Source organism: Lissotriton helveticus, chromosome 9 (genome assembly GCF_964261635.1).
Source record: "Lissotriton helveticus chromosome 9, aLisHel1.1, whole genome shotgun sequence".
NCBI classification, from domain to species: domain Eukaryota; kingdom Metazoa; phylum Chordata; class Amphibia; order Caudata; family Salamandridae; genus Lissotriton; species Lissotriton helveticus.
Window position 1 is genome coordinate 1,249,139,352 of NC_136070.1, and position 15,560 is coordinate 1,249,154,911.

Consider the following 15,560-nt stretch of genomic DNA (forward strand, 5'->3'; position numbering starts at 1 on the left):
CAATTGTTTTTATGAAAAATAGGTCTTGAAAACCAAGGAGAAGCTCAGGATCCGCGTCTGACGGAGTGAAAACAGAGGACTGGACAACAGCACACATGGGTGGCACTTTTATGCTGGCTCCGCTTGTCACTTTTGGAGCGGTACGATATCTGCGCAAAGCTGCACGATTCCTCCTACTGGCATACAGGCATAATTCTTAAAAGTTTCTAGAGCCAGGAAGACTCCTCGGAAATATTCACATGGTAAGGAATCAGTGGTTAGAAGTGTCCACAGGGAAAATGGTGACAGAGCACCCTTCTGTATGGGCAGATTTTGGTAGAGTCTCCTGGTATGAAACCTATATTTTTAGAGAGGTTTCTGCTGCTAAAGGTTCATGCTGAAACTTGCTGCTCATCTGTCTGAATGTTGCCTCCTGTTGAGCATCAGACATCTGTCCTTTCTTGGATCGAAATACATGCTTGCAGCTTGCTCAGTAGTAGGTTTAAGACTATGTACTGAACAGAGTAATGATCATGTATTGTCACTCTGTTCATACTTTCATTGCACAACAGAGCACTTTTCAGATATGGTTAATTGATCTCTTGGTATTACACCTCTAGTCATGTTCCCATGGACCTCAGGTATAAATCCTACTACAACTACATTGTAAGAGTAGGACACAAGGAGGGTAATACTGCCCTGCACAAGAGAACTGCAAAGGGTAATTGTGCGGGTCTAATACTGAGGGGCTCCAACTTAGGGCTGTTGTGATCCAGGTAAGTAAAATACTGATTGCTGCTCCAGTATTTTGTGATGAAAGTCACTGGCAGTACACCCCAGAATTTCATGAAGAAAACGGCAGACTGGAAACCCTGGCAACTTAGAGAAAGAGGCAACAACCAAAGGGGCTGAAAATACACAAGAGTCAGAGATGCATCTGAAACTGGTCAAATCAGTTTAGACCTTTAAGTTCAATGAGAAGAAACGGAGGATGGTGGCCGATGCGTTTAGGAGGCTATGGCAAATCTTGATCACTCGTGCGGAGATGTGTTTACCAAGGTTTCAGGGATAACCTTTTTCAGGCCGATCAAAAATGTGTTCTAGTCTTGCGACATGATATTGTTCAAGAGTAGCAGCAGCAAGGCTACCACCAACTCCAATCTCCTGGACCTGTGACTCAAACTGCATCATCCAAGAGTACCATCTCTCTTACTCTTTGGATCACTACCGCAGGTGTGCTAAAGTGTCTTAACCTCATCCCTCTGACAAGTGCTCAGACCAGATGTGCAAATCTCATTCCGTCTCCATGAGCCTCACTCAGTTTAACCCCACAACACCATCATTTCTTCTGAAAAAACCTGAGTCCACATAAATGCACATTAAAATGCTTCAATCATAGTTTAGGCGAGAACGGTTGAGCGGTAACATATGGGAAGGACAAAGACAAACCCAGTCCTGCCTATGTGCTGATCTCTTCACTCTAGATCGCAACACAGGAGTAGTACTTGGACTTCAGAGAACTGGATATTGTCTCTATGAGCATAAACTCATCATAGACAATATAGTTGGTCAATATGTTTTCTAATGAATGATGATGGGTGCAATGCTTACAAAATGTTCAGCTGCTGCAAATCACTTGCAAACTATTACTTATTTGGCCAATGTGCCTCTCCAGACAGAAAGCAACCATTTGCAATTAAACCATGGTGGTACTCCAATCAGAACAGTCCAGACCAAACTGTCAGAAAATCTTTAAATGGAAATGCAAGCAACTCCAGACCGGTTCCAGCCTTTTAGGGCTTCAGCAGTAGGGTGCAGTTTTACTCCTGCGGCATAGTGAGCTTGGGACCCACCATGGCCATATCCAATGGCCTTAGGGTGGCGCATTAAAACAGCAAAAAGTGAGGAGTTTAATGCCTGCAGACGACTCGGCCACTGGCAATCACTTGGTGTGGCATTTGGGTCTATATCTTTTCTACGGCATGCCTTAGAGAATGTGTCACCCCTGCCCCAATAAGAGCTTTGCAATGTAGAAAACAACCAAGTGATGTACTATGTGAGCAAGACAAGTTTTAACCTGGATTAAACCATGGGTAAATATTCTTACAGATGGGCTATTGTCATGTGCAGTTATAGGACTTGGGCTACTGCACCAGCGCTATAGAAAACACACTCACAAGACTGCACTGTAGAAAGTTATTCTGTGCTTACCAAACATTACTGACACACCCATTGATCTTGAACAATGATTCATTCATCAAAGCAATCAAGAAATTAGGTCAGAGAAAAGTAGTATGTTAGTGTCATATTGCATGCTGCAAGACCAAATGTACAGAATTTAGTAGTTAGAAGTTGAGGGACAATGGAGCAGGCCTTGTGACTGTGAAAATGTCTGCATTGTTCATGGTTGGTGGACTCAGAAGACCACATGGGCTTTTCTAAATGTGGCAAACAGGCAAGGAAGGTAAACACATTTGTACATCACCCAACACATTTATGAAATAAGGCACACAGAGAACTATACACAGCATTCAAAGCCATGTTGACCAATCAAAGTGGAATGCTGCATAAAGGCTCTGAAGATTTCCTGAGAACCTGAATTTATCAGGAAGCATCTTTGACAAAGTAGTCAATGTGCATCCCACCTTAACTCCTTAACTGCGCCGAACGTTCCGCGCTAGTGCAGAACGTTCTATTGCGTGGGCGGGGCCGCGACGGCCAACGGACGTGCGCAGCACTCCCAAGGTAGTGCACACGACGGCCGTTGGCAGCAGCGATAAGGTTAACGTTCTTCCATAGACTAAGGAATGAGGTTTATGAAAAAACATTTAGGAAAACATGTTTTGATCACTGTAGGCTTGAAGTATAAAAATCAGAAAGAGATTAGCTCTAACGGCTGATCTCATCCCATCCTCACCAGGTCGATCTGGTTGGTTCCCCAGTAGAGTTGGATATCTGCAAACTGTTTGTACATTCCCTGAAGATTGGCAATGACAATCGCAGATAATACTGCCTGGAAAACAAAAGGGAAATACAGGATTGAACAATAAAGGCACCAGTATTTGATTTATTACCAATGTATTTTTCGAATTTATGATTTGCAAAGTCAAAGCCACCCATTCCTAACCATTAGAAATACATGGATGAAGTGTGGTTTAAGATATAAAATTCCAAATATCTCTTGTTGCTTTTACCTTCGATTAGCTATATTAATTTCAGGAGGTGTTTCCACCGATCAGGTACATTTATACAAGGCACTTTCTTTCACTTTGTTATTTATAGTATAGAATGATGAGTTGGGATGAGAGAGAATCCTTTAACTGGAACTACTGAGACAAGGGGTGTGTCTTCCCTTTGGCCAACTGTATTTAACCCCATCGCCGCGGGGCTAATTCCCCTGCGATGCGGGGGGCCGCAGTGCTGATAACGAGCTTGGCTCGTCATGCAGCACGGTGGAACAATTGCACAGTTTTAGAAAAGAGCTGCTCTTGCACTGGGGACATGGTTGGTATGAAACCAGTGCACTTTCAGTCAAAATCACATCATGTACCAGGCTATACGTGGGCGTAACCATGTCAAAAAGGGGCACTTTCGTACAAGGTTCATTGGTAATAAGTATTCAGTGATGTGAATTAATGCATTTGTACTAATAAACCACAAATCTTTACAGCTTTATAGAAATGGAGTGTTGCACAAGAGGAGAGGTGAGATGTAAGAGGTGAATCCTTAATGTGGCTGTACAGAGACAGTTGAAAGTGTGTTTTACTTTTCCTATCCGTATTTATTAGAGAGGTCGAGAGAGACAGAATGAACAAGAAAATAGTGTGAGTGTGTGTTTGTTACAGTAGATCATAAGATACTGATTGGCTGGCTAGTGGAGGATGGCTTCACAGCTTCTGCCCTCCACTAGGTTCAGTTCTCTTTTTTTTATAGACATTGCTTATTGGTTTTAGCAAAATAACAGCAACAAATACATAAACAAGAGCCATCCCCAACCGTGTGACAGAGGAACGGTTAGCACAGCTTGTGTCATACATCAACACAGGAGTATTACACCCAAATCGAACTCCTCCACCACTATGAAATAGGTTGTCAAGTATCTGTTTCAGTAGAGCTTACATCGTCATTTGGAGACAGCAATTTGGCCAGGAGTTTCATCCAGACTACAAAATCCCCTCCGCCTTTTCATCGCGTCTACATTGGTTTTAGTCAAACCTCCTCAGCGACATCCCATTCAGCCACATCTCCACCCATCTCTCCCAGTTCCTCCTCTCTAATGGAAATAAGGACATGGCTTCACGCTTTCGTATGAGCTGCTAGAGGGCTTGGACTGCATCCACATTTGTTTGCATAACCACTGGCGTTGGTGCGGTCCATTAATTTCAAGACATTCTCCGGGGTCGATAACACTTGGGTGATATTTAGATTTGATCAGACATCAACCAAGATTAGCAGCAATTTAGGAGACTGTCTTACAGCAATCCAAGGGTAGATGGTAAACTACTTTTTGAAACTGAATGGGGATAAACTTGTAATATATTTTAGTTTTTATTGGTGTGTGTGTTGTTTGTGGTATTATGGCTAATAATGAATTTTATGACTGACTGATACAAAGTGCTTATTCTTCACAGACACACTTCTAAGTGAAGAAATCTGAACTCTTACTCAGGGGTCTCACTGATACTTAGTCCATTCAAACCAATAATAAAGAATTTGAGCATGAAGCTGAAATACAAAAGAACATTTTTATTAACCTTGAATGAGGTGAGACTACGTCACACAGAAGCCTTAGCAACTGAATGAGGCAGTCTGCTAGAATGGTCTTACTTCACATATTATATACTCTTTATCCTGCCCCAGGCATGTAATGGAGTTGTACCAATTACATTCCTAAACAAATGGAAAATCTGGAGGGTCAGCAGGTGAGTAGCCTTTGGGGTTTTAGCAGGATATGGGCAAAACATTATAATTACATAGTTCACAAAGGTTAATCTGATTTAAATGGCACTGCAGGGCATGGCATGATTACATGTACAGTATCCTAACCCAAAAGTTAATCATTAGGAATGTCCCAAATTCAATCTCCAAAAGCCGGACAAACCTATAATTGAAAGCATAACCCATGTAATGAAGAAACATAAAAAAGAAACAGTAACAGATGATGAACAAGATAAGGCATATGCAAGGAAACTAAAAAGTTAACGATGTCCTGAACATTGATTGGCAATCTCAGACAAAGATCGATCAGGGAAATTGGCTTTGCGAGGTCAGTTTCAGGTGAAGAGGTCAGTTTCTTACAGTTCATTCCAGAGTCAGAAAGAACCCTAGTTAATGTATACATGGACTAAGAAGGCCAGGTCACTTTGTTCGCCAGGCTACCTTCACAGGCCTACGTGAGGGCAACACAAAATGGTGGCACAATATAAAATGGAGTCAGTCTCGAGAATTACAGAACCTCATAAGTCCACCCAGGGAGAGGTTCCACTGCCATGCATGGGCGCTAAATCACCCCTACATTTCAATGGAGGATTGGCTTAACATGTCACACATGGCTGGTATGGCGGTGGTTAGTGGTTCATAATGAGATCTGTGCACTATGCTATGTAAGTGCAGCATCTGTTATTGAAGCCTTTACGACAATGAACACACACCTAAATAAGCCAGACCTACTGATTTTGCCATTGGTTGTTTAATTTGTATTTTATGATGGACTTTATGTAATGTGCTATTCCTATGGCATGAGATGCATCTTTCAGCTGGAGAGGATGCAGTGCGTAATTTGAGCCGGTGATTTCCGGTGCTCAGCACCAGCATTTAATTGTCAGCACCAGGACGTTTGACAGTCTGCCAGATGGTGGCGCCGTTTATCTCATTTAGAGATCAGGGCACAAACAGTTGTTTATTCATTCAATACAACTTAAAAATTACTAATACCTGCCGCCCAAGCCATTCTTATAGGATTGGGGGCATGGGACAGTCTGAACTGTCAAACTTGAACAAGTGTGATGGTTAGCAGGTATGTTGGTACGGTCTTATACAGCTCTGGCAAGGGGCTGTAGGTTTCACAAGCTGCAGTTGCCTCTTGTCGAGGGTCCTGGCAAATTTGAAAAATTAAGTACTGAGAGGATGAGGCTATCTGATGTCAGTATTTTATAACAGTACATATGGATTTTTGCCCGGGGGATGGGGGTAACTGTAACTTGCGCCCTCGCCATTCAGCGGCTTTGTACGTTTGGAATGTTATGTTGTCACTGAATTAAAACTTTATCCAGAAAAAAACCAAAGGGTAAAGTAACGTTATAGTGAGGTGTGAATTTTCAGTGACAATGTAACATTCTAACCTTACAAAACCGCTGAAATTCACCAGTCCAGTAACTATAACTCGTGCCCCAAGGTAACTATAGCTTGTGCCCCAACATGCACAGTTTTTTCTTCAATGAATTAATTGCAACTGTGGCAGTGATATTATCAATTACATCATAGAAGATGTCACATGTGATGTCATATATATGGTAATTAGCAGTGCATGGCGAGGGCGCAAGTTACAGTTACCCCTATCCCCGGGCAAAATTCCATCATTAAGAGATGGAGCATGTGCCCCCCCCCCATCCCCCTGATTCTTGTAGAGAGGAGCAACCGAAAAGCAACCCAATGGAGGTACTGTTAAATCACCAGCAGGTACTGCAAGGAGTATAGTCAGGAGCAACAGGGGAGCGTCATTATAGCAAACCATTGGCGGCACTATTGACCCGCCACGGAGTATTAGAAGAAGCGCACTCAGGATAGACAGAGGAGAAACAGAAAAGCAGTCCACTGGAGGCACTGCCAAACTATCAAGGGGTATTATCAGTAGACTACCCTATATTAGCCTAGGAGTCAATCCTTTGAAGACATGATTAACTTGTCAGAGAATCTACACAGCTGTGAAAGGAAACAACCCATAAGAGGCAATGTTAAACAACTAACTAGTATTACTCGGATACTACCCAACAGGGAGAGAGGAGCAACAAAAAAGCAACCTAAAAGGGATGTATGATGGTACAACGCGTGCTTTTACAACGCGTACCGTTAAGACACAGGTTTTACTACGCAAGCCGTTACAACGAATTGCGTTGGGGGGCGCTGGATAGTGAATAGTTTAATTTACTATTCCAACTCCAGTCCCCGTGGAAGGTGTTGGATAGTAAATTAAACTATTACCTATCCTAGAGCGCCCTCCAGCGAAAGTCGTTGTAATGACTTTCGTTGTTAAACCTGTGTCGTAACGGTACTTCGTTGTAAAAGTTCCGTTGTAAAGGACGTTCCCCCTTAAAAGAGGCACTGTTAAACTACCAGTAGGTACTGTAAGGAGTTTATTCAGGAGAAACAGGGGGGCATCATTAGATCAACCCATTGGCAGCACTATTAACCCACCAGGAAGTATTAGAAGCAGTGCACTCAGGGTAGACAGAGGAGAAAGAGCAAGCTGTTGAATGAACTGTTAAACAACCAGGAAGTATAATATGGAGTCCACCTGGTAGCGACAGACGGTCAGCAGAGCAACTCAACGGAAGCACTGTTAAACTACCAAGTAATATATTTTACCCAGTAGCTACATAGACACAACACTGGAGGTACTGTTAAGCCGCCAGGAACTATGATACTGATTTTGCCCAGGAGTGGCAGAGGAGCAACCCATTGGAGGCACCATTACACTCCCAAGGAATAATATAGGAGTCTATTGAGGAATGACAGAAGGGTGACCCACTGGAGGCGGTGTTCAACCAGCAAAGACCATTGAATAGAGTCTCCCCAGAAGCAACCCTTTTGGAGACACTGTTGAAATACCAAGCAGATTTATATGGAATCTATCTAGGAGTGATAGGTGAGCGACAAATGGAAGCACGGCTAAACCACCAAGGAGTATTATATGGTGGAGTCTACCTGGGAGCGACAGGAGCATCATGTTGGAAACATTCTTAAACCACCAGGGAGTATTATTTGGAGTCTACCCAGGAAGGACAGAGGAGAACAAATTGGAGACACTGTTAAACCAGTGGATATATATCGTAAGGGAGTTCACGGATGATTGAGTGGTGATGGTTTTAGGGAGGGACAGAATAAAGGAAGAAACAGGGGCTATGGCCAAGGGCTCCAACAGCCCCAAAATGGGAGGACGCCACAGGGTGATGCCCTCAATCTTCCACCCCCACCTTAACGCTCTGGCTGGATGACTCAGTAGGAGAGGATCAAACAGGCAAAGGAAGCGGAGGAGTCAAAGAGCGGAAACGAGTCAGAGCGGAACGTGGAAGTCTTGGAATTCAGTGGGGAAGGACTCTGTAGTTTGGGTCACTGGACAGGGGCAAAAATGAAGAAAGGGACAGACTGGGAGAGAAAGAAAAGGATTATAAAGAGCCCTCCACTGTCAACCAAATATGTCTACACTCTGTGTTACGAATACAACAAAAATATTCTAGGACAGGAGTTAGACTAATAGACTGCCCATTGCCCCATTATTTAGACGCATATTTGTTAAATAACATTGCCCCCATACTTCTGTGGTACCCCAGCCTCCTGCATGACCTCCTTATTCCACTCTCCGCAGCTTCACCTCCCGCCCACCTCTGTAATGCTACTGCTATGTTTACAGTGTTCCTTTGCTTTGTAGCTAGGTTTGCATTGCATAAGTCCACATACACGGCTATTCTATATTTCTATGCTCTAGTAAACATTTTCAAGCTGTTGTCTCTACTATGAGGTGTGGGGAAGGAATAAATGGGGGACAAAAGTTTGGAACAGAGTTAGGAATCCATAGTTGTAGCCCTTCTCCAATGGGGCATGGTAGAAGGTGTCCCTTCCTCATTTAGTGCATTTATATACACTTCAGGAAGCATAGGGGCTAGACCTAGGGGTAATAAAGATACCGTAGTACCTTAGCCTTCCAGAATATGAGAGGTGAGAGTTCTTGTTCTCATTTTTGAGTTTTCTTCCAACACCACTTCTGGCAAAAAGTGGTTCGAGGTATTGCATGTTTACATGGAGGTTTCTCTGTCATGGCCTTGGTGGCAGAGGGACACCATCACACATGGATACAGCACAAGTTGAAAAATTCACTGAATGCCCTTTAAGAGCATAGCTGCATTGCTGTGACATACCTTGGGAAGGTGGACGAAGAGTTCTCCAGCTTTAAGGATGATTGCTAAGATGACAAGCGAAGCGATTATACCAACCAGCTGCAAAGGGAATGAACACAAGAAAAACAAGACATTCAGTTAGACACTGATAATCAGATCCTAGCCAGGAGGACATGTGTCAAAAAGTGCACTAATCCATTCATGTATGGAACTACAATTCATTTTTATCAAGGGGCTTGCATACTTGTCACAGAGGTTTCCCAGTTTACCCGCACACATTTTTCATTGCTCTACAGCCTCTTCTACACTGCTCCATTTCTCCTCACTGTTTTGCTCTTCACAAATACAAAAATCTATACAAAACAGACCCATAAAACAAAACAAAAAAAGTCAGAAACTCCAGTAGTCACTGAATTTACAAAACCTGGATAAAATAGTCATAGTAGAAATGGTTCTGCTACGTTTAAATGTTAAAATTCTAACACGCTCATCATTTCCTACTTTGTTGTTCTTACATTGGTAGATAAGTGCCTGGTGTAGGGTGGGTTGGTGATTGTTGATATACACTAGGACACTCCTTACTGTAATTCATCAGAGCTTTGTAGGGTGAATTAATGCAAGTTCTGTCACCGCTTGCACTGAGGCACTATAGCTAGTCGGACCCGGGATCATAGATGCTGCGGTGGTATGGTGACTCAGTCCCTACATACTCATGTTCTATTATTCCAAGCATAGTTCTGTTCCTGAGCTGAATCCCTGCAACACTACCTTCCGTCACTACCTGAAGGTAATACGCTGGTGACTGCCAAGCACTTAGTCAGCGGCTGCTGGCATCGAGATGTCTTAGTAAGTCGCTTAGATCCTAGTCAGTCCTATTATCTTACTTGACTAGTGTGCTACAGAGGATCATGGGGATTAAAAAAATATGTAAGGGGAGGACTTAGAACCCTAGCTACTTAGATGTGGAATATGATGTATTCCACCAGATCCGTAGGATCATTAACATTCATTTAATAGGGAGGGAAGAAGGGAGTAGGACACTGGGTGGAGGGGCAGGGGGGGGGGGGGGTTAAACAAAACAGGGTTTGAGATGTAGGGAGCATCACAATGCAGACTTGGTATTTGTGAGATCTGGGATGAGAAGGGAGATAACATCACAACTGTAAGCTATGCCATGTATAGTAAAATAAAAACATTAACCCTAAATGTGCATAATGAGGAACCCACAAGCAACTTTTGAGTTGGTTTGCTTTAGAAGATACTTAGCCTAATTGCTTGTAAAGTCACAGAACCAGTCTGCAAATCACAAAATATTGTTGTGGCGGTCTCTACTATTCCGAGGAAACACAATTAGAACATGATGTGTAATAGAATTGTTTGTTAAGTCTATAAAGCATTATGCTTATCCTTTATTTCATTGTAAAATGGATCAAATTACAATTCAATGACAATAATACAAATGTGCATAAATGGAGTAATCACAATGTACCTTAATGTACCAATATGATAGCAACAGTTCTGAAAAGTAAGTGTAAACTAAGGCGGGTAGAGTGAGCTTGGTCAAGCTTGAAACCAGCACACAAAGACCATAGTGATGAAACCAACCAGGCAGCTGTCTGACACCAGGGAACAGACCTGAGTGTTTCCTCCGGTGTTCTCCTGCACCAGGCTCCGAGACATGGCCGTGCCAATGGTGAAGCACTGAAAGAAGCTCCCAAACAGGTTGCAAAGGCCCAAAGCGATCAGTTCCTGCAAGAAAGGAAACAGTAGAGCAAAGTCAAGAGGATCCACAGAGATGTGTAACCACAGTCAATCCACCCCGGAAGCGAACCGTGCTCAATTAATGCCAAGGCTGCATGTTGTGGACACCGGCACCTACTTTCAGGGACTTTTATTCCATCATGAGAGCATGAAAGGCACTGGAATCTCTAGATCCCAGATGGAATTCACACCCCAGCTATATGGCCTCCTCCTGCCACACTACCCTTGAGCCTGACCCCCACAGCTGTTGAACGTACAAAGAGGCAACACAGAAAATAAAAAAGTTATTGCACCTTGCCACACACATTAATTTGACCAATTATCTTTCATTGCAAAGCCTCGTTGTGTGCTGCAGTGTACAGCACTGGCCTGTCGCATTTCCTGCCATGGCGACAGACGTTTCTATTGTTTGCCAAGAAGGTTCTAAGCAGTACTTGGAGGATCTGATCCAAGACACTCCAAAGATGCTTAGGTACCATGCATTTTATTTTCAAATTATCCATTCTATTTTTCTGCTGATTGATCTGTACTTTGACGTAGCGAGAACATGACATAGGTGGCTATTTCAGAGCACCTTCAACAAGACAGGGGACCAAAAGGAGCATAGCTTTTACTGTGAGTCAATGTGACCTACTCCTGAAAGTTCAGGAGTAAGTGAGGAAGTCACACCTACTTGTAGAAAAAATGTTTGTACATAGGGCCTTATGAGAGGCACGAGAAAGGAAAAAAAGTTAATGAAATATGTGTCCAAACTATCTACAAGGGTCAAAACCAAGCCAGATTTTCAGAAAGAAAAGCTGACAGTGTAAATAATTTCCATTCAGAGTCTAGTAAATGCATTTCATGCAAAGATTGTGAAAATCTGGACGGGTTCTGGTCATCACAGGCCAACGCTGGACACATCAGGTCAGAATAATACCGAGCAAAAGAACAAGGAGGATACTATTTACAAATAACTAATTGAAATGGCCGAATTTTAAGCTGGTTTCTAATTACACAATGGTCTTATGTGTGTCAACGCCAGTAAGAAGGAGGTTTTGTGGTAAGGCAGAAAGCTAATGTCACAAGTTTTTCTTACCTTTACTTATTCCCCTCAGCAGCAAAGTACAAGCTTTTACAATCTCTGAACAAGATTTAAATCAGTCTTAATACAGAATATCAATAGAACAAAATCGTGCACAACTTTCAGATATAATCTTTACTTCTGGTGGGGTGAGATGTCATGTGACCATCTGACCAAGTGCTGCTACTGGTTCATTTTTGTGTACTAGGGCAAACTCTACAACGAGCAATGCTAGATTTGATTTATCATGGGCAACAGGCGCTCTAAAGGGGAGGAGAGAGACTGCCTACAAAACAAGAGAGCATTAATAAATTATGTGTCTCATGACCCTTTCGAGCATATGATTAGCTAAGACAGTAGATGAACACTTATAGGGGAGTTTGTTGATGAGACTGAAGTTGAACAAAAAGAACTTGAGGGTTTTTTCCAGAAAGCATGAAGAATGTGAGGTTGAGACTTCCAGGAGCTAGAAACTAAATCATATGTCGTGAAGCAGTTAAGGTAATCGGTGGCACCGTGACATTCATCAGAAGCTCACGTGTATGTTGGAGCCCTGGTGTGTATTGGATTATGTATTCTACAGCCCTTGACAAAGACTGACATGATATATAATTTCTTTTTCTGGTGTGTATGTTCCCAAGAGTGTTCACTTTGCAATGGATTTGCAATCCTCAATCAAGACAAGTTTTTTGTGTGAAGAACGTGCACCATATGCCTTCAAATTGTAGAAAATGTACACAGTAGTATTTTCTGCTAGCAACTAACCGGGAAACCTGCATGTGTTGAATGACCATGTCAAGAGAATCTCTCGCCCAAAGTAAGCGTGGAGTACTGGCCGGTGGAGGACTTGCCCGGAATCCTTTTCTCCACAAAGGTCAAGGCTATCCGTTTCCTTCTGGTAACTAAGGAAACCTACCTGTGACCCCCAGAAAGAGGGGGGGGTACACAACAGCACCAATTACATGAGATGGAATGTTTGTAAAAAATTCTTTGGATAGATTACTGGGGAAAAACATGGAGGCTGGTTTGGTGCTTTGAAACACTGTTAAGTGCAGGAGAGATCCAAGATGAGAGGATCGAACATTGGAAAGGGTTTCAGAGGTTCAACAGAGACCAGGTGTCTAATGCATTAGCATGTGTCTATTGGACAGCGACGTAGAGGATATTAATTTTAATGCATCCTGGAATTAATTCAAAGGTTTGAGAAAGGGATGGGTTTCTGTTGCATTCTTTGTTGAGGTGTTTAGGGAAGAGGTACTCACACTTAATAGTACCACACATGACCAGGAAAGGTGCAAAGCCTGCAAAAGTGTTATTTCATGCGAAAATACACAGTTTGGCCAAATGGTTTTATTTCCAGAGTGGAGTAAATTAGGTAGAGCAGGGGTGTACTTTTTACGCTTGGTCAAATGCGAGATGGTACCCTTCTTTTGACTGATAATGTTTGTACAATGTTGAGAAAAGCATGCATAAGGCAGGGAGAGGATGAGAAGGAAAAAGTGGAGGAAGAAATAGGGGAGGAAGGAAAAGGGGTGGAAGGACAAAGAGGAGAAAGAAAACGAGGAAGGAGAACCATTATGAGAGAAAAAAAAGGAAACCAAAGAGAGGAAGTAGAGAAGATGGCAGCAGGAAGAGAAATAGGAAGAAGGACAAAGAGGAAGAAAGGAGAAGAGTAAGCAGAAACAAATGAAATAGGAATTCCACAAGTGGAGACAATAGAGGAAAGAAAAAGAAGAAGCTAAAGAGGAAGTGGGACAAGAGGAAGGAGGAGTAGAACAAGAGGAGATGGAAAACGTGGGGTAAGAAGTAGGGGAGGAAGGAGAAGAAGAGGATGAAAGAAGATAAAGGAAGGAGAAGGAGAATGAGAAGAGTGGAGAAAGAAGAAGTAAAAAGGAAAAAGTGAAAGAAGAAATAAGGGAGGAAAGACAAAAAGAGGTCCACAAGTGGAGGAAATGGAGGAAAGGGCATAAGAGAAAGACACAAAGGAAGAAGAGAAACAAGGAAAATGTGAATGCAGACGATGGGGAGGAGAGGGAAGAAAGGGATGAAGGAGACAAAAGGAAGGATAGAAAATAGACGAAAAGGAAGAAGCAACAGAGGAAGTCAAAATGGAGGAAGAAGAGAAAAGTGGAGAAAGATTTAGGGGGGAGAAGAAGAATAGGAAGAAGAAAAAGATGAAGATGGGCAACCATAAGGGGAGGAAACAGAGGAAGAGGAAGACGTGGAAGAGTACCAAGGAGATGAAAAAGGAAAGGAAAAAAAGAGAAGTAAAGTAAGAATAATATTTAAGAAAAATGGAAAACGAGCAGGGAAAGGAGAAAAAGAAAATAGCAGAAGAAGAGGGGGAAAAGAAGGGGAGGAGGGAAGGAGGAAGATGAGTGAAGGACAGGAAAGAACGAGGAAGAAGAGGTGGAGGGAAAGAAGAGGAAGAATAAGAATCATAAAAAGAGGAAGAAAGGAGAAGGACAAAGAGTAAGAAGAGGAGGGTGAGGTGTAGGAGGCTCATATTCACCTGGTTGCTATCCACCTTGTAAGCATGCTTCATGGAAAACATTTTGCAGACTGAGATGGTGAAGGCATACGTTACCACGGCAACCGCAAATGCATTGCCCACCAGACTCCCAAAGAGGCTACTATCCGGTACCGAGGGGGGTCGCATGCTGAAACAACAAAACAAAGTCATTCTTGTCAAAGGATTTACTTTAAAAAAATCTATATTTATTTCTAGTAAAGGCTGCTCAATTATAAAAATAATTACCTACTAGCACTCAAAGAATGGTATATCCAAGTGTGTCAGTCATAAACTGGTGGGTACAAATGGAGGAGCTGGAGTAAAGATGGGGGAGGTAGAAGAAGGGACACTGGGGTTGGGGTGTAAAGAAATACAGAGAGATCAGAATGGGGGGGAGTAGACAATGAGAAACAGGGAGGAGAAGTAAAGCTGAGAGTTGTACGGTTACAGTCGTTATTTGAGCATTCAAATGTTCTGCACTTGTAGTGTGCTAGAATTATGGCCATTCTAGTTGTGGAGTTATATTTGCAGATCTAAAATATGTAGCAGTAGTGTTACTTTCTAGTGGTAGTATGTTAGCTATAATATTGCAGATTTCAGTTGTGTAGTCAGGAGTGTAGAGCTTCATTGGAAATGTTTGGGGTGTGACAGCCCCCACCCACCCCAAATAAAAGTCTACTTGCTTGGTAGTTTGGTCTGGAGAGCCCGAGTCATAACTGCTTTGTCTGTGTCAGTTTTTATCATTGTTAATTTTTTGCTAAGAGGTTTTATCTTGTTAATTATTTGGACTGGGAAACTTAAATATACATAGTTTATCAAAAAAGTAGTACATCTGCACTCACAGACATACTCAGTGAATGGGTGTAAATCTACTACTTTTTGGAATCCACAAACATTGGCAGTAGCAGGCTTGGAAAGTTTCAAGGCATTCTACAGGCAATCCAACACCCAAAGGTGATGGTATGAATGCTTGCAAATAGACCACAGGCTGGCAATCGCTTGAGGTAGCATTCCAACCCATTGTTTTTTTGCCAACTGGGCACTCTATTCAGAGGCCTACCTAATGCAAATCAGTACTGATCCTGTTCCTTCCATCCAGAACCTTGGCCATCTCACTCCTAGAACCAGCAGC

General features: G+C 42.6%; 1 protein-coding gene across 3 annotated transcripts in view; it reads right to left on the reverse strand.

Moving 5' to 3' along the window:
- LOC144782429 (solute carrier family 26 member 6-like) overlaps positions 1-15,560 on the reverse strand; it is a 235,226-nt gene that overhangs the window by 104,474 nt on the left and 115,192 nt on the right. For all 3 annotated transcript variants that reach the window (XM_078661782.1, XM_078661781.1, XM_078661783.1), the window contains exons 9-12: positions 14,429-14,576; positions 10,728-10,841; positions 9,114-9,191; positions 2,897-2,992 (exon numbers count right to left, since the gene is read on the reverse strand). In XM_078661782.1, the coding sequence (XP_078517908.1) occupies positions 2,897-2,992; positions 9,114-9,191; positions 10,728-10,841; positions 14,429-14,576 (436 nt within the window). The remainder of the gene's footprint in view (positions 1-2,896; positions 2,993-9,113; positions 9,192-10,727; positions 10,842-14,428; positions 14,577-15,560) is intronic.